Source organism: Salvia hispanica, chromosome 3 (assembly GCF_023119035.1).
Source record: "Salvia hispanica cultivar TCC Black 2014 chromosome 3, UniMelb_Shisp_WGS_1.0, whole genome shotgun sequence".
Taxonomy (NCBI): Eukaryota; Viridiplantae; Streptophyta; class Magnoliopsida; order Lamiales; family Lamiaceae; genus Salvia; species Salvia hispanica.
Window position 1 is genome coordinate 19,409,319 of NC_062967.1, and position 18,081 is coordinate 19,427,399.

Sequence of the window (18,081 nt, forward strand, 5' to 3'; positions counted from 1 at the left end):
GAGAAATAGTAAAATAAGAGAGAGAATAATGTAGAGAAACTCTTTCTAAACTAAAATAAATTATCTATTATATACATTACTTAAAATCTATATTTTAAATAGTGATTTTTTTAAAAGTAATAATATTAAAAATAATCCATTTTATATACAATGATTAGTTGGCAAAAATAATAAAACTAACAGAAGAAAAAAGATGAAATTGAATTTTAAAGTTTTAAGTCGATACAATTATTTATCCTATCCTAATATGAAATTTCTGAATCCAACCATTACTAATGGTTAATGGTTACCCATAAACAAAAAGCCACTAATGGTCAACTTAAGAAAATATGTGATGTGTTATCAGTTACTTATATCACACTATGATACTTTATCATTTTCTAATATTCGCATAAAAAATCTGACACATTGGCAATATATCCAAATAGTAACTTATGTTTCAATATTAAATCGAGTTGTCAAACTCAAATACAACACGTGGAAGCATTCTCGTATTGTTGAATATTAAAATACTAATCATACATCATCCAAATTAAATGATAGAAGGAGTAATTTGTATAGTTCTTCAACACGTCTCCTTACTCCGTGTTTGGCGATCTTCATCACACAAATCTAAGGCGTGCTCGGATGTTTAGATAAGGAAGCAAGGTTCGTGTGGTGGCACATATAAGCGATAATAATCACCCTATAAGAATTTCAATCCTAAAAATTCTAAAAATTGAATTCTTTTAAGAAATGATGCAATATGGTCAATATATATATTAATCTTAGCCACTTTATTCAATTTATATGTTTTGAATTCAAATATGAGCCAAACAATAGCTCATATTTATGACTTTGACGAAATAAAAAAAAGTTGAATGACAAAATTAACATCAGTTATGTGTGAGCGAAAAGATGGTAAAGTGGGAAGCAAGGTCAAATGTGAAAAATATCATCAACTCTTAATGGAGAAATCAATGCAGTAATAAACATATCTCAGCAACTTTCAAAGATTTAAATTCTTGTCCAATTCACATGTTGTGGATCGGCCATTTTAGCTTAGGCTTCCAAAATTAAAAAGTGGAAGGTGAACATCCAATTTCTCAAATATGGACGAAGAATTGGCCAAATCTTATAGCGTGAACACGCAACTTCATTATGAATAATCTAGTTTATGAACTCTACTATGCCTTCTATCTGTCATTTAATATCTAATTTTTTATTTTTCATGCCAATAAATATTTCATTTCACCTTTTTATTTATACTAATTTTTTTAATCCACTTAGTTTCTAAAGTCTAACTATTTCTTACGAGGCACTTGGTATTAGAAAATATTCCAAACAACACTTAAAAAACAGATGGGATTATAACAAACAATTACTTATCCAAGCTTTCGCCATTGAATAAATACTTAGCCAAGTAAAAGATCTAATCATAAATCACTGTACAATACCTCCATTTTCCCTCCAATCATTCTCTCTCTCGAATTTTTCTGTTTCTATCTCTCCAACTGAAAGACTAGAACACAACAAACTGTCTCTTTCAGGGTTTTGTGTTTCTTCTGAATTTATTTCTTTTCATTTTCTTTTTTTGGCAGTTACCAGTCTTGTTCATGAGGTATCATCTTTCGTCTCTCTGTTTAAGATTTTTGGGGATTTGTCACTAATTGAGGTGGGTTTTTATTTTAGTTGTGATTTTCTCCAATAATTTTCCCAATTTAAGGTGTGGGCTTATGTGCTAAATATGTAATTAAATAGATTTATGTCATTAGGCTTTTGCATGTGCAGTGGTAAGTCGTCAATTTCCAGTGGTTTGCATGAATTATTGTTATCTTTTGTTTTCTTGATTTGGGTAATTTATGATTATTGTTTATAATTTGTTATGGGCTTCAATTTTACTGTTTGTAGTTGATCTTTATGCATTTTTCACTTGTTTCAATTTGATTTGTTAATTGTTCAAAACATTTACTGTCTTGATCCATTTTAAATGTTAGTTTGGATGAAATTATCCATTTTTAAAATTTATTGTATTTGTTCCTTTCGTTAATTAATTGTTATTTGGTGTGGAGCGAAGTAGGTGATTGAATTTGCTGGATGTGCATGTGCTACTTTATTGCCTGCATATTTTGTTGAGTTTTTTTCATAAAAGCAAGTTCCTTTTAATTGCCTTGTTATTTTAATGATTTTTTTGTGAAGTTTCATTTTGCTGAATTAGTTTTTAAGCATACGTCTATTTGTTTCTCTTTTGGTTGATGCACTTAGTGTGATTGTCCATGTTGATCATTTTCTGGTTTGGTACATTAATTAGATATTGTTAATAAAAAGTTCATTTCTAATTTATATGATCTTTGTCTATTTTGTTAATAAACTTGCGGAATCCAGAGATGTCATCGTACTTCGTTGCCATTTAACTGTTTTCGCTGAAGTGATTCCAATGGAACAATCGAAAAATCCTTTTGCTGGTAAGTTCTAGGGTTCCATCATGTGTATTTGATTTGAATAATTTATCCCATAACTGCTTAAATCTGTATTTGAAGGTCATTCGAAAGCCCCTTTCCCTAGTGTTTCCGATAAAGAGAAAAGTGCTTGGAAACTTCCGAATGATGCCAGTTCGTATCATGCTTCTACTGATGCTAGTCTGTTTTCTACCTCTTTGCCTGTCTTCTCGCATGTGAAATGTGAGCACAAGCAATTTTAGTTATTAAAAAGTTTCCCCTTTCCCGTTACTTTTGCAGTATGGTCTTAGCATTGTGCCTTTTGATCTGCAGTTGGTTTTAATGAATCTGAACGAGTCAAGTCCATTGATGACGGCTTCCCTAGGCTTACTAAAGATCGTGTAGCAAATGAAGTTAAGGATCCGCTCGAAGATACTGAACCAAATACCATGGGAAACGTTCTTCCTGGTGACGAAGACGAACTTTTTGCTGGCATAATGGATGATTTCGATCTTAGTGGGTTGCCGACTCAACTTGAGGAATTGGATGATGATATTTTTGGAAGTGGAGGAGGTCTGGAAATAGAATCTGACAGTCATGAGAATCTAGTGAATGGTATATCGAGGTTAAGCACGTCGGATGGAATAAGTGGGAGCACTATTGCTCCGTATGGTTTCACCAGTGGTGTTGCAGCTGTCAGCGGCGAACACCCATACGGAGAGCACCCGTCAAGGACGCTATTTGTTCGTAATATCAACAGCAATGTGGAGGACTCCGAGCTGAAGTCTCTCTTTGAGGTACTGACCATTTCATAGCCGTGTTTGCCTTTTTCCTTACTTATTTTTCTGCTATATTCACCCAAATTTGTATCTTGTTTGCTGTAGTGCCCTGTCTTTTGCATTTAATCATCTAGCTAATAATAGAAAATGTGAATGTTGTAACTCTTAGATGAATGCGAGAACACGAAGCTGAAATCCATTTATTGCAGTTGGTTGCTTTCTAGAATACTTTAGATTCTTGGAGTTTTGATCACGTACCAGTTAAATGATAATATCATGAAGGGTTCTAGATTTTGTCATGTCATGTGAATAAGACGATAGACAATGTAGAAAAACATAATCAACAACTTTTGGCCTATGGAGATATGGAAAATACGTGTTTCTGGTAGTTTAAAAAGAATTAGTTGATTGGCATCTATGGTAATTCTTAATTAGATAAATTAGTTGACTACTGATAGAGATCGACACTGCCTCTCTGTGCTATTCATTATTCATATTTTATATCATATGCTCCCATAGCAATTAAAGAGCAACTCCTCTATGAATGTAGTTGTTTATTTTCTCATCATAATCTTGGTAAAGGTGCACGTTAAATTTTTTGATAAGACTGAAACAGCTCTTGTTTTGATAATTACTAATTTGCTACCATAAAAAGCTTGATTGCTGCTGTTTCATATATCTCTATCAGATTTTTTATACCAACTTCAAAAGTATAACTTCTTTAAAATCTTAATGCATATTTATCTCACTTTGATTGGAAGATTTTACTAATATTCAACTTTAGTTTGCGGACACCGTTAAGTTACTTTTTTACCAATTTTAGCGAGAAACCATCCTGATTAGACCCATGTAATTTTGATTACAATAGTTTTGAACTTTCTGCTATACTGACTTGTTTTTCATTTCATTCAAATAGCAATTTGGAGATATCAGAACTCTTTACACTGCATGTAAACACAGGGGATTTGTGATGATATCTTACTATGATATCAGAGCTGCCCGCACTGCAATGCGTGTGCTACAGAGCAAGCCTTTGAGACGGAGAAAACTCGATATTCATTTTTCGATTCCTAAAGTATGAATCAAAATGCCATTTCCGTTTAACAACATAATAAATTGCTGACAAACAACCTTTTATAAACTATTATTTCCTGCTCTTGCAGGATAACCCGTCAGATAAGGACGTTAACCAAGGGACTTTGGTGGTGTTTAATTTGGATGCATCCGTATCTAATGAAGACCTTCGCCAAATATTTGGAGCTTATGGAGAAATTAAGGAGGTATCATATTTCCGTCAAGTACCTACTTGAACCTTATAATGTACATGTTGCTTCTACCTGGTGCACCTCTGCATCCTTTGACTAAACCACTATCCGTGCGTATTGCTCGAAATGCAGATAAGGGAAACACCTCATAAACGGCACCATAAATTTATCGAATTTTACGATGTTCGAGCTGCGGATGCAGCCCTGAAGGCTTTAAATAGAAGTGATATAGCTGGAAAACGCATAAAGCTTGAGCCTAGCCGGCCTGGTGGGGCCCGTCGGAGGTGCGTCTTCTATTCATTTTGAAAAGACGAGATTTTATGAATCATTGAAGATTTCTGGATCCATTATTGTCTACAGATATGGAAGTCTGTCCTGATTTATTGAAGATGCATTGTTTCCTTTTTTGTTGTTGCACAGCTTAATGCAGCAGCTTGGTCAAGAGCAGGAGCAAGATGAAGCTCGAGCTTTCCTTCACCAAGCCAGTTCTCCTTTAGCTGATTCTCCTCCAGGCATGTTGGTGCTGTCATGTTCAACAATTTTTTACTTGTTTCCATCACGATTTTTGTGTTTTCCAATTGCGTGAAGAGAAATGATCAAAAAGATCTTTGCAGGTAGCTGGACCAATTATGGCAGTCCAGTCGAGCGCAATTCACTACATGGTTACAGTCCAAAGCCAAAGTTGGGAAGTCTGAGCCCTGTGGGAAGCAGCCACTTAACGGGCTTGGCGTCTATTCTCCCGTCTCATGCATCAAATCCTGCGAAAATCGCGCCAATCGGTAAAGATCCGGGAAGGATGGCCCACACAAACCAGGTCATCAGCAAGGCTAACAATGGGCAAGGAGTGTCTTTTCAGAATCATTATTCGATTCCTGATCCAAACATAAGCTCCAGTCCTGGGCTAGTCTCATCGTTTGATTATGCCAAGCCATCTAGTATCGGGATGCTTTCTGGTCCTCAGTTTCTTTGGGGAAGTCCCTCTGTCCAGTCTGAGCACGCCAATTCGACGGCATGGTCGTCTTCGTTGAAGGCCCATCCTTTTCCTTCCAGTGGTCAGGGAGTTGGTTTCCCTTATCCTAGTCAGCGTGGTTCATCTCTCAGGTCTTATCACCATGTTGGATCTGCTCCATCTGGTATTCAACTGGAAAGGCATCTTGGATTTTTCCCCGATTCTCCGGAAACTTCATACATAAATCAGACAGCTTTTGGAGTAACAAATTTCGGTCATAATGGTAGGAATCATGCTATGAAAGTCGCCGCCCCTGGGGCTGTGAATATAGGAGTCGATTTCGCTGGAAACTACACAGATAGTGGTTCGTCTAGTTCCCGAATGATGTCAATGACAAGAAACGGGCCTATATATTATGGGAATGGTTCTTTTGGAGCCACCAGCAATGATGGAATGATTGATCGTGCTCGTAGTAGAAGGATCGAGAGTGGAGGCCAGATGGATAATAAGAAGCAGTATCAACTCGATTTGGAGAAGATTATGAGTGGTGAAGATAGCCGAACTACCTTGATGATTAAGAATATACCAAACAAGTAAAACTTAAAAATATATTTCTTAGGTTTGGCCCGAGATCTTTTTTTTTTTTACTTGTTTTCTTTTATATGATCTCGTTAGGTATACTTCAAAGATGCTACTGTCTGCTATCGATGAAACCCACAAAGGCACATACGATTTTCTCTATTTGCCAATCGATTTTAAGGTAAAGTTGCAGTGGATTAGAGTTCTTTCCCCTCTTTTAGTAATCTTGAAAAGGGAAATTAATTTATTTCGTTTGACCAGAATAAATGCAATGTTGGGTATGCCTTCATCAATATGGTGTCGCCTACACACATCATCAGCTTCTACGAGGTTCGTATTTGATCTCATCGTTCGGTCACTTATTGTGAATGTCTCCTTATGCTCTGTCGTATTTAATGGGGTGTACCTAATTGCACACTCTTGGTTGTTGCAGGCATTCAACGGGAAGAAATGGGAAAAATTCAACAGTGAAAAGGTAGCTTATTTGGCGTATGCTAGAATCCAAGGAAAGATTGCTCTCGTGTCGCACTTTCAGAATTCAAGTTTGATGAATGAAGACAAGCGTTGCCGACCCATTGTCTTTCAATTGGAGGGCCAAGGGACCGGTGATCCGGTATGTTTTAAGTTATAACGTAAAATTTTGCGCTATATTTCTCTGAAGTTTTTGCTTTGTTGATAATGACTAAATAATCAGATCTATCCCAATCCAACACCATTTTTCCAAATTTATCCTACAGTTATCCACTTTGACCAATTAATACCCAAACTATGTAGATCTATCCATAGATAAATTTTCAGGAACTTGTAAGCCGAGTAGAATCGACTGGAATTTGATGTGGATTAAAAGAAGCTGAATAGATATGCTCGTAACTGAATTTTTACTTTGGTGGTGTGTGTAGGTTCTCGACAATCCTACCCAACTTTCAAATACCTAAATTCCTCCGTAAAATTATGTCCATTGAACCTTTTATAAAATTGTCTTTACTTGCCTTTATGTGATATTGCTATATATATGTATTGCTCGTCTGGGAACCTGATCTGAAGTCGTGTTTGGGACGCTCAGGAATGGTTCCCGTCTGGCAATCTCAACATCTTTATCCGTCAGCCAGATGGATCCTACTTAGGAGATTCTCTGGACAGCCCGAAGGGCAATCCAGACATTTTCAGAGCCTGAGTCCGAGCTGTTAAGTTGCCAAATTTCAATGAGAATTCAGGGAAAATATGCGCCAAACTGTGTATAGTTTTGCATATAAAACGTGTTTCTATTCATAGTCGAGGTCAATTGTGCTTGTGCATATGGCTACACTTCTACTAGGGCAGTGTCCTCTCCTTTTTGCGATGGATACTTTTTTTTATCTCGTGGAAGAATATATATAACGAGGCAGCGCACCATTTTGTCTGTGCGTATTCCGGCAGCTGAAGGAAGACAAAGAGCGTCCGAGGATAGGCTCTGTTCTGCATTTTCTTCACCCTTACATGTATGTCTGTTCCCCTTTCAGACTCTTAGCTTTTCCATTTTTTTTTCTTTTTTTTCTGCTCAATGTATAGTAGTTTAGAGAATCGGAGGTATGTAAATTTGAGCAAGTGTATAGCGCTTTTCTGCTAATAATAGAAAACGCTTTAATTACAATTCTCTATTTCTTCGAACTATGATTTTGCATTCTGGTTAATTTCAATTATATCAGCAACTTTAACTCAGTTTGCAAGTTTAACATGACATTTGAAATGTAATCACAATCATCTTATTTTTTTCCAAATTAACAACCTGGATACTGTTGGAATCAATGCTTGTGTTCAATTTCATTCAACACCAAGTGACATATAATAGTAAGAATTTAGTCAACATGGTTGTGCTTGGTAAGTTTCAAAATTTTACTGTGCTTAATTGGTAAGTTCTCAAAAATTTAATACTACTATTTTCATATCCAATTGCTTTAGTTCACTAATAGAGACAAGGTGTTCGATATATGGTGCTAGCTAAAGGCCACTTTTATGTGTAGTGAACGGATTTTGAAAGTATAGAATAATGTAAAATACTAGCATATAAAAAACGTTATAGTAATTTTTTTGTCGTTTGGGTGGAAAAACTTCTCACTGTTATATTGTAGCCATTATCAGCTTTCTTCAATTAATCTCTTTTTTGATTGACTAATCCAATTAATTTAAATTTTCTAGCTCCACGCCTCTACTCAGTCAGTTAAATGTTCCAAATTATATCCTACTTGAAAAACGAATTCCTTACTAGTATTAATCATGATTTCTATCAGAGGTTATTTTTATTTTAATATTAATACATTACATTAATTACGTCAGCAACTTTGTAAAAGAAATATACTAAAAAGCAATATTGTAACTAGCTCGTAGAAGTTATTTTATCATACAATATAAACACGAAATAAAATACCTTTCTGTTTCTTTTCTCAATTTTTTTAAGTAGATAGGAGATGACAAGTTAATGGATAACTAACTATATTCACTATTTCCATTTTTTAATTGTCATCTAATACCCATGGATTGACCGGCATCTAGACTTCATTATAAAATTTATTACGTCTCTCGTGATATTGAAATCAGTACGAACAAAAGAATCACTCATTTGATTCATTTTGAATATATAATTGCAATGATGGAATGTATCTATAAGAATTGATACTCCTTACTAGATTTATTATACGTGTTCTTGATATTGTATTCCACAAATCAAACTATATTATAAACGTAACTAATATATTCATTAAATGTGGGACGTGTACTATGATGGAAGAAACACCTACAAAATAAGTATCTCTCCTTAAAAAAATATGAACTATTTTTTTTTAATCCGTCCTGAAAATATGAACTTTCTAATTTTAGAAATCTAACTAGACTATTAACACTACTTTCACTATTATTTCTCTACATCTTTCTTATGTTGCCAGTTATGCATTAAAAGTCCATGTCTAACTAAATGTTCATACTTTTTAGGGACGAGAGACTAGAATTCATCACTCTACTCATAGCATAATAGTCCGTAGTAAAAAAAATAATAAAAGATAGAACTACAACATATATAATGTGCTATCGAGAAACGTAAGACTGCTTAAAAAAGGAAAATTGGTCAAAAATATCATGACCTTTCACAGATGTGTGGTATTTTCCGCAAACTTTAAAAATGGTTTTAAAAATCACCAACTTTTCAAATTATATGGATTTTCCACACTGAAGTTTTCGGCATAAATTTTGCCTACATGAAACGCTGACACTATTTTAGAGCATCCATATATCATCATCGTCTCATCTTCCCCACAAGATAGAATGTAGCTCCGACCATTACACGTAGTTTTTTTTTTTGGCATTCCGCGTAGGCAATATTTATGCTGTAAACTTTAGTGTGGGAAATCTGCACAATTCGAAAAGTTCAATTTTTAAGACCAGTTTTAATGATAGTACGAAATACCATATTTTAGTGAAAAATCATGGTTTTTATAACCGTTTTTCCTAAAAAAATAATTATAAGTTACAAAGAATTATGGGAAAACAAGAAAATACTATGGAACCGACACATCCATAAAATACAAATCTTGGCATATATACCATACACATTTCTACATTGAGTTAATATGATTTATAGTCGTTGTTGTAGGTGTGCATGGACTACAATTTTCATAGCCTTGCGCAATTAAACATCATTTTCACCATCCATAGCCATATACGACGTCTTAATTAATTACTTAATTAATTAATTAATTCTTCCCACTATATTTATCCATCTCCAAAAATTTTCTCTTCATAATAATACACATCTCTCGAATTACAAGCAACGCGTGATCTCCCAAAAATAAAAATAATGGGAAAAAAGAAATCAAATGGATCAACTCCCATGAAATCATATGTAAAGAAACCACAACTCACCAATTTGATGAAGATTTTGCGGCCAAAAGTGTACATCATAGATACTCACAACTTCAAAAGCCTCGTCCAACAACTCACCGGAAACGGCAAATATCATCAAGATTCACACCATCACCATCATCATAATTCCGAGGAGGGTATGAGCGTCACACCAACTCTGAAGCGTGAGATGGAAATTTATAAGGGTTTAGAGGCGATGCTGATGGAGATGGATTCGGACTCGTGTGATAATTATGATATTGCATGTGACTATGATCACATATTTCAGCAAGATCTTGATAATCAGCACCAGATTTGTGAGTATGACTACGATTTGTCTAATTTTATTGTTAATTAATCCATTGATTTGTGTGATAAATTCATGTGTAGTAGTATGATATCGATATAATTGTAGAATTATTGATTTTAAGAAAAATGCATTGCCAGATTATGAATTTGTTCTCTCTCCCTCTATCTAATGTAGATCTTCAAATTTGAGATGCAATAACAAGATGATAACTAAAATAAGAATATACCAAATACAATGTACTCGTTTTGGTATAAAAATAGAGAATGATCTTGATTACAAGCTTTTGGTCATTGTAATAGATATCAAGAATAACTTCCATATGACTTAAAATAGAGAATGATCTTGATTACAAGCTTTTGGCCATTGTTGCGATGCGAGAAAGTCTGGTTAGAAGGAAAGTTATTGATTTTTTATATGGTGGGTGGGAATGGTAGACCAAAGATTTTCCGTTTTATATGGGTGAAATGCAATGACAAAATCCTTGTACGATTGTTGAATGGTTGCATGATGAAAGATTAAGCCACAAGATGAGTATGGTTTTGAAGTATGTGTTATGGGCTTTTGGACCAGCTGCTTTTCGATTTAACAAACCTTTATTGACTATTGATGGAACTTATTTACGGTGACGACTTCAAGATAAACTTCTTATTGCTATTGGATTTGGCACTGCGAAGAAGTATTATGCATGTTGCATATGCCATCGTTGATTTAGAAACCAAAGACAATTGGATTGTTTAATGGAACACAAAAGAAGCCATGTATCGAAAACTCGGCATCTTGAAATATACTCTCTCGTCCTCAGAAAATATAAACTTTTGAAATGACACGGATTTTAATACAAAATTGGGAAAGTAAGAAAGAGATAAAAAGAAAAATGTATTAATGGAAAATGGGTCTCACCTCATTAGAGAGAATTTTTTTCCCGTAAATAGAAAGTTTCTATTTTCAGGGGACGTATCAAAAAGGAAAGAGTTTCTATTTTTAGGGGACAGAAGGAGTATAATATAATCAATTTTCCAAAATGGAAATAAGCACTAGATCATCACCAATTTTGCTTGGTGCACGTGAGTGTTAGATTTGATATACTAAAAAGCATGTTTCGAGCTTGCTTATATACAAAAACTCTACAATCCACTTTAACCCGATTCTAGAAGATTTGAAGAAGTTTGAATCAGTATTATTATTACATTGTGTTTGCTTGAGCATTTATAAGATGTTTTACAAACATTTAAATGTATAAGAAGCAAACAAGTCAAAGTCTATGTTTTAGTAGACCGGTTGTGGGCGTCATTCACTTTAAGGTAATACGGTTAGTTCTAAATAAAGGAAAAACAGAATTTTACAATCTAGATAGACTTTGACTACCTATAGGGAAATGTTGCAATGTCAGTCTGCATATTTCTAAGTTTTACTAAATAAGATGACATTGGTGTAGTATAGCACTGAACGGGTCTAACGGTGAGATAAATCTTTATTGCTATTTACTGAAAGACGAGGTCTACGTAATTGTTATTTCTTAATCATTGTTGATATAACATTGAGCATACGTTAATGGTTATGCATTATTTTGACTTATCAAATGGTGCGATTTTTTTGCAACCAAGAATCTTGATATTTTGGGTAGTGGTGATCAATGTCTGGAGGTGCTAGTATTGTTATTGCAATGAATCATGCGCTAGGAGAGTCTAGTTTGATAATGTCCTAGAGAGGAGTTTGAAATAAAGTTTTATCATTTAGGAACTGGCCAGTTGGAATTTATTCCATGAATAATAAATAAGAATTTCAAACTAAGTCCACTCTTGGAATAAATAAGATAGTATTAATTACTTGAGTCAATAGCATACTTTAATTAATTAATGGAAATTTATATCTTAAGCGCGAGAAATAACGTATTAAAGAGGAATGCCCAGAATTACTAATAATTTAGGATTGGACGGGAGGTCAATATTATATCAGTGGAGTGGCTGATTATAATATTCCTTTTGGGCTTGAATTAAATTGGGGCACAATTTAATTAAAAGTCAAACAGGCATATAGCCCAAGTTCAACCTCCATGAATTCCTAATCTGGCCCAACATAACTCTATATAAAGAAGACTAGACAGAAGACATCTTTATTATTCATAATAATTTTCGAAAATTCCTCTCTGGAGATTTTCGAATTTTCTCTCTTCTTCTAAGAGTAGCTTTTGTCTTCTTTCTAGTCTAGTCCTTTCAGTTTTGATAAGCTTTGCCAACCCAAAGATCATAACTTGAGTTCGAAACAGATTAGAAGATTTGTGGTCGAGTTCCAAAGCTCATCCCATGGAGAAGGCGCGAGCAATCGACGATTCTTTGGATAATCAAATCGTTAACCCTAAACTGTTGTGTTCATGTTTTAATATTTATATTCTTTAAGCATGAATTATTTGCGTTTTAGCATGCAACTCTGTGTTAACATGAGAATTGAGTAATCCCATAATATGTCAAATAGATCCTATGTCTGATTTATTTGTTTTGTACAAGACTTCCGCTGTACAAGGGGCTTCAAATCCCTATAATAAGAATAAAATATTTTGCAAAAACACAAAGGCATCAGAGTGAGAAAAATTTGTCTACGCATAAGTTTATCAAAAGGCGCCAGTCACCACAAAATGCCACTGATGGAGCTGTGTAATAATATACCTCAAAGATATGGAAATAACAAAGTAGGCTTTAATGTATGTAAACGTCGTAGATAGGGTGAGACAACTACTAATATTTTTTTCCTCTTACAACAATGTCTTGATGGGTGCAAGACATTTTGGAGTTTGGACGATTGTCATTGACAGGACATTTTGGACGATTTTGGACGATTGTCAAATGGTTCAATGCACGAGCAACAGAATCGGCACAACCTCCAACAAATCTTACATCATGGGCAAATAAAAAGGTGAGTGACAATGATGCAAGGGCTCAATTACATGTTGTGAGACCTTATAACAAACTGTAAGTGATTTATGAGATTCGAACAAGAAAGCGCCCTTGTAGCAAATGTCGAAGCATTCATAGAGTGAAGCATTTAAAGAAGAAATGCACATGTGGCAAATGGCAGATGTTGAGACTCTTGTGTTCATAGCAGCGACGGTAGATATAGACAAGGGACAATATGTTGGGTCTTGTCAATAGTGTTTAGCGCAAAAGCATGCAATGCATCAATTTTGCGGTGTGTTCAATCCACTCAGACACCCATATCATTGGGAAGTACTCCCTTCGTCCGCGAATAGAAGTCTCATTTCTATCCGGCACGAGTTTTAAGAAATATTAAGAAAAATGGGTGGAAGAAAATTAGTGGAATAGGGGTCCCACTTGTATATAGTAGTTTTAAATGATAAGTGAGTGGAATGAGTTAGTGGAATATGATCTCTCTTTACCATTTATGATAATTATGAACTGAGACTCCTATTCATGGACGGACTAAAATAGAAAAACGGGACTCCTATTCGCGGACAGAGAGTACCTCCCAACCTCACATCCATCCTCAAAGACGACTCTCTCTATTGGATTTGTTATTTCCCAAATATTTTATTTACACTTAACGTGCATAGTGACATCCAACTTTGTACGTTGAGATGGCTCCAAATCCATTAAGTTACCCTCCCACATACTTGAAGACCGTCCTCGAGGATCTCCAAAACCTTGCAAATATCGAGCTAAAATGTGAGATCTCTTCCCCTTACGAAATGGCATATATAGTGTAGGATTGCTACATATATATATATTATCATAATTTCATTGAATATTGCACTTGAAAAAAACATACTCCCTCCGTTTCACCACAAGCAAGCCACTTCTTTAGGCACGGTATTTAAGAAATTGATATTTAAAGAGTTAAAGTATGAGAGAGGGACAAGTAGAGGAGTGAAAAGTAGAGGAGTGAAAAGAATAAAGTAGGTGGAAAAATAAAGTAAAAGAGATGATTTTTTGCTTAAAAGAGAAATGACTCACTTATGGTGGAATCCCAAAAAGGAAAGTGACTCATTGATAGTAGGACGAGGTGAGTATTAACTTAAAAAGTAGTTTTACATATTACTACAAAGCTATGTGAAGTTGTAGCTTCATGGATTCGATTCTGGTGGCCGGAAAGGGGCTTTGAACACCCAAAATGTTGCAAAAGTCTATGTGGAAATGAGGCTCAACCATATTCCAAAAATACTAGGCGAGTTGCCAACGACCAACAAGTCTGACCCTCAAAACACATAGCAAGCAAGACTTACCCCAACTTACTGAGAACACTAAAATTACATATGATGTATTATACTTAGAAATGGTACTCCCTCTATCCCAGTTTAGAGACATTTTATTTGGGCACAAAGATTTAGAAATGAGTTAAGAGAAGATAAAATGAAATAGGAGAGAATAAAGTTGGATCTACATGAAAATAAGAAAAAGAATAGCAAGAAGATACAAATAAATGGCAAGTCATCGGATGAGATTCCTTCACTCCAGTTGAAGCAACACATTGATGAAGACCTTTAGGATTTGATGAGCTACAAAGATTTTTCAGTTACAAACAACTCATCATCTTCCTATCATTTATTGCACTCTCTGCTAGGATTATAGCATGCATTCTAGACTCTTCCTTTACATCTATATAATGGTCTTACTTGCTTATGTCAAGACGTGAAATACAATGTATACTTTTGGAAAGCTTTTCTTCTTCTTCTTCTTTATCATGGCTTTTCAATAATTTCTTTCATGGTATCTAGAGCCTAAAGTAGTCTTGCCTTTTGTCATCTTCCCTTTTTTTTTTCATCTGCTTCATACATGGAGTCTTCAAATCCTACTTCCCTCATCCTCCTCAATAATAACTCTGTCTCTATCAAACTCAATGAAAATAATCATCTCTTTTGGAAACAACAAATTTTGGCAATCGTCAATGGCTACGGTTTGGAGTCTTTTCTCGATGGGAGCATCTCTATCCCTCCCTCAACAATTACCTCAAAGAATCGTCCGAGATGGTGCCAAATCCGGGATATCTGGCCTGGCACCGGCAGGATCAGCTTCTTGCCTCCTGGATCCAATCCTCACTTTCTGAGAGCTCCATGGTTACTGTCGTTGGCCTGAGCACGAGTGCTGAGATATGGAAGGCTCTGGAGACAAATTTTGCTAGCCAATCTAAGGCTAAGGTCATGCAATACAAACTTCTTTTGCAGACCGTCAAGAGGGAGACTCTTTCTATGAGGGAGTATTTGAACAAGGTGAAATCCTATTGTGATCTCCTTGGTGCTGCTGGTTGTAGGATCCTTGATGAGGATCAAATCCTTTATATTCTTAGTGGCCTCGGGGATGAGTATAATCCTGTAATGGTAACTATAACTTCAAAATCAGATGGCTGGACTGTCCAAGATGTTGGAGCTCTTCTTTTGAGCTTTGAGTCCAGATTGGAAGCTCATAAGAGTCCTCTCATTAATTCTGATGGCTCTCAGCCTTCGCTGAATCTTGCCCAACCATCATCAGGAAGCAGATTCGATTATTCTTCCAACTCCGGTCGAGGGGGTCGTGGTGGTCGCGGGGGTTCCAAAGGCAAGTCTACTGGTAATCGTCCTGTTTGTCAACTTTGTCAAAAGCCCGGTCATATGGCTGACCGATGTTGGCATCGTTTTGAGCAAAATTTCATGCCCCGACCATCCATTCAACGAAATCCTCAGCAACAGCCTCTGTCTCACTATGGTCTTTTGCCGACTCCTTCCAAGCATGCTCCTCCTGCTAATGTTGCTCAAGCTAGGGGTCCTCCGGGATTTCATGCTCCTTCGGAGTACAACATGGATGCATCGTCGGTAGCCTCGTGGTACCCAGATTCCGGTGCTTATAATCATGTCACTAATGATCTCTCTAATGTCAACTCCTCTACGGAATATAATGGAGGTAATCTTTTACATCTTGGTGATGGCAGAGGTGTAAGGATCACACATGTTGGTAATTCTTGCTTCACTTATTCCCCATCTCCCTCTGCACGATCTTTCTTCTTAAATAATCTTCTACACGTCCCTATAGTTTCTAAGAATCTCCTTAGCGTCTCTCACTTTGCTAGGGACAATAACGTGTTCTTTGAGTTTCATTCTTCTCATTGTCTTGTACGAGATCAGGTAACCAAGGAAATCTTGCTTCGGGGCATCCTTGACAATGGTCTCTACAGATTTGACCTCCATCATCCTCCGCCTACCTCCACCCTCCAAGTCAATAAGAGCAGCGTTTCCTCCCCCACTTCAAGTCGTCACTCTTTACATTCTGTTTCTAGCTCTATTTCTAGTCTTGATATTTGGCACAAAAGACTTGGCCATTGTGCTTTTCCTGTAGTTCAAAAGGCTTTGCAACATTGTAATATTCCCTTTAATGCAATAAAGTCTACTGATTTGTGTCACTCATGTTGTGCTGCTAAAAGCCACAAACTCCCCTACTTTCCTTCTTCTCACTCAACACATCCACTTCAACTAATCCACAGCGACTTGTGGGTCCTGCACCTGTCCCATCTCGCAATGGTTTCCGTTATTATGTTGTCTTTATTGATGATTACAACAGATATACTTGGCTATATTTTCTGAAAGCCAAGAGTGAAGTCCATGATGTTTTTATCAAGTTCAAAAGCCTTGTTGAGAATCAATTTGACTGTCACATTAAAGCTTTTCAATCTGATTGGGGTGGAGAGTTCAGATCTTTAACTTCTTTCCTTCATGATTCTGGTATTTCTCACCGGGTTTCATGTCCTTACACTCCCAGCAAAATGGCTTGGCGGAGAGAAAACATCGACATGTAATTGAGATGGGTTTGGCTCTTCTTCATCAGTCAGGTTTGCCTATGTGCTTTTGGGATGATGCATTCGCTACTGCCACCTACACCATTAACAGAATTCCTTCAGCTGTGTTAAAGTTCATTTCCCCTCATGAAAAGCTCTTGAGTTCCAAGCCAAACTATCTTGAAATGAAAGCTTTTGGCTGCCTTTGTTATCCTCATCTTCGGCCTTACAACAGTAACAAGTTGGAATTTAGATCCGTTGCTGCTACATTTATGGGTTACAGTGGCTCTCACAAAGGATATAAAGCCCTTCTACCATCTGGAAAAGTGGTCATTACTAGGGATATTGTTTTTGATGAGCTGACATTTCCTCACCACAATACTCCAGTTAAATCCCATGTCTCCTGCCCTACTCAACATTCTGCTATTCCTGTGAGTCCAACACACTTTCTTCCTGTCACACCAGCACACACTCGCCTGCATCACTCTCCTGCACCTCCTACAGTTCCTACAACACCTAACTGTCAATCCTCTGCAGATTCTACAAATTCCATTTCTCCTACTAATATTTCAGATACTCTACTACATCCAGCCACTCCTATTTCCTCTGCATCAGATTCTTCCTCCAATTCATCTTCTAATTTTTCCCCTTCTCAATCATCTGATATTGCTCCCTCCCCCACTCCTGCTGATGCTGCTCATATTCCTTCTCGCCATCACATGATAACTCGATCCAAAAATGGGATTTTCAAACCCAAAGCATATGTATCCATTTCATATTCCCCTGATGCCTCTTGCTTTCAGCTTCCAAAATCCATTGCCATTGCATTAACCATGCTAGTATGGAAGCGGGCAATGACCGAAGAGTTCCTTGCTCTCCTCAGAAACAATACCTGGACCCTCACTTTTCTCCCTCCGGGTAAAAATTTAATTGGTTGTACTTGGATTTTCAGGATCAAAAAGCAAGCAGATGGTTCCATTGCTCGGCATAAGGCTCGTCTAGTTGCTCAAGGCTTCTCTCAAGAGCCAGGCTTTGACTTCCAGGAGACGTTCAGTCCAGTTGTAAAGCCTACAACTATTCGACTTATACTCAGCATTGCTGTGACTATGGGCTGGAAGATCACCCATTTGGATGTGAATAATGCTTTCTTAAATGGTGA

The 18,081-nt window shown here is 36.3% G+C and overlaps 1 protein-coding gene and 1 non-coding gene across 5 annotated transcripts; both read left to right on the forward strand.

Annotated features, from left to right (window-relative positions):
* The first annotated feature begins 1,426 nt into the window (after window positions 1-1,426).
* Window positions 1,427-7,619, forward strand: LOC125214557 (protein MEI2-like 2). Of its 4 annotated transcripts, none has more exons than XM_048115632.1 (13): window positions 1,427-1,654; window positions 2,365-2,444; window positions 2,520-2,660; window positions 2,751-3,214; window positions 4,113-4,271; window positions 4,360-4,476; window positions 4,594-4,745; window positions 4,882-4,973; window positions 5,076-6,003; window positions 6,086-6,170; window positions 6,251-6,319; window positions 6,423-6,602; window positions 7,053-7,619. In XM_048115632.1, the coding sequence occupies exons 2-13, from the start codon at window positions 2,417-2,419 to the stop codon at window positions 7,161-7,163; spliced, it is 2,526 nt and encodes an 841-aa protein (XP_047971589.1). In that variant the 5' UTR covers window positions 1,427-1,654; window positions 2,365-2,416; the 3' UTR covers window positions 7,164-7,619. The 4 variants fall into 4 exon arrangements, with proteins under 4 accessions (XP_047971589.1, XP_047971588.1, XP_047971592.1 ...); XM_048115631.1 differs by having other exon boundaries at window positions 1,427-1,600; XM_048115634.1 differs by lacking the exon at window positions 1,427-1,654 and adding an exon at window positions 1,697-1,772.
* Window positions 7,620-15,429: 7,810 nt separating this feature from the next.
* LOC125217207 lies at window positions 15,430-15,565 on the forward strand. Its single transcript, XR_007175626.1, has one exon. It is a non-coding gene; the product is annotated as a small nucleolar RNA Z247 (small nucleolar RNA).
* The last annotated feature ends 2,516 nt before the right edge of the window (window positions 15,566-18,081 follow it).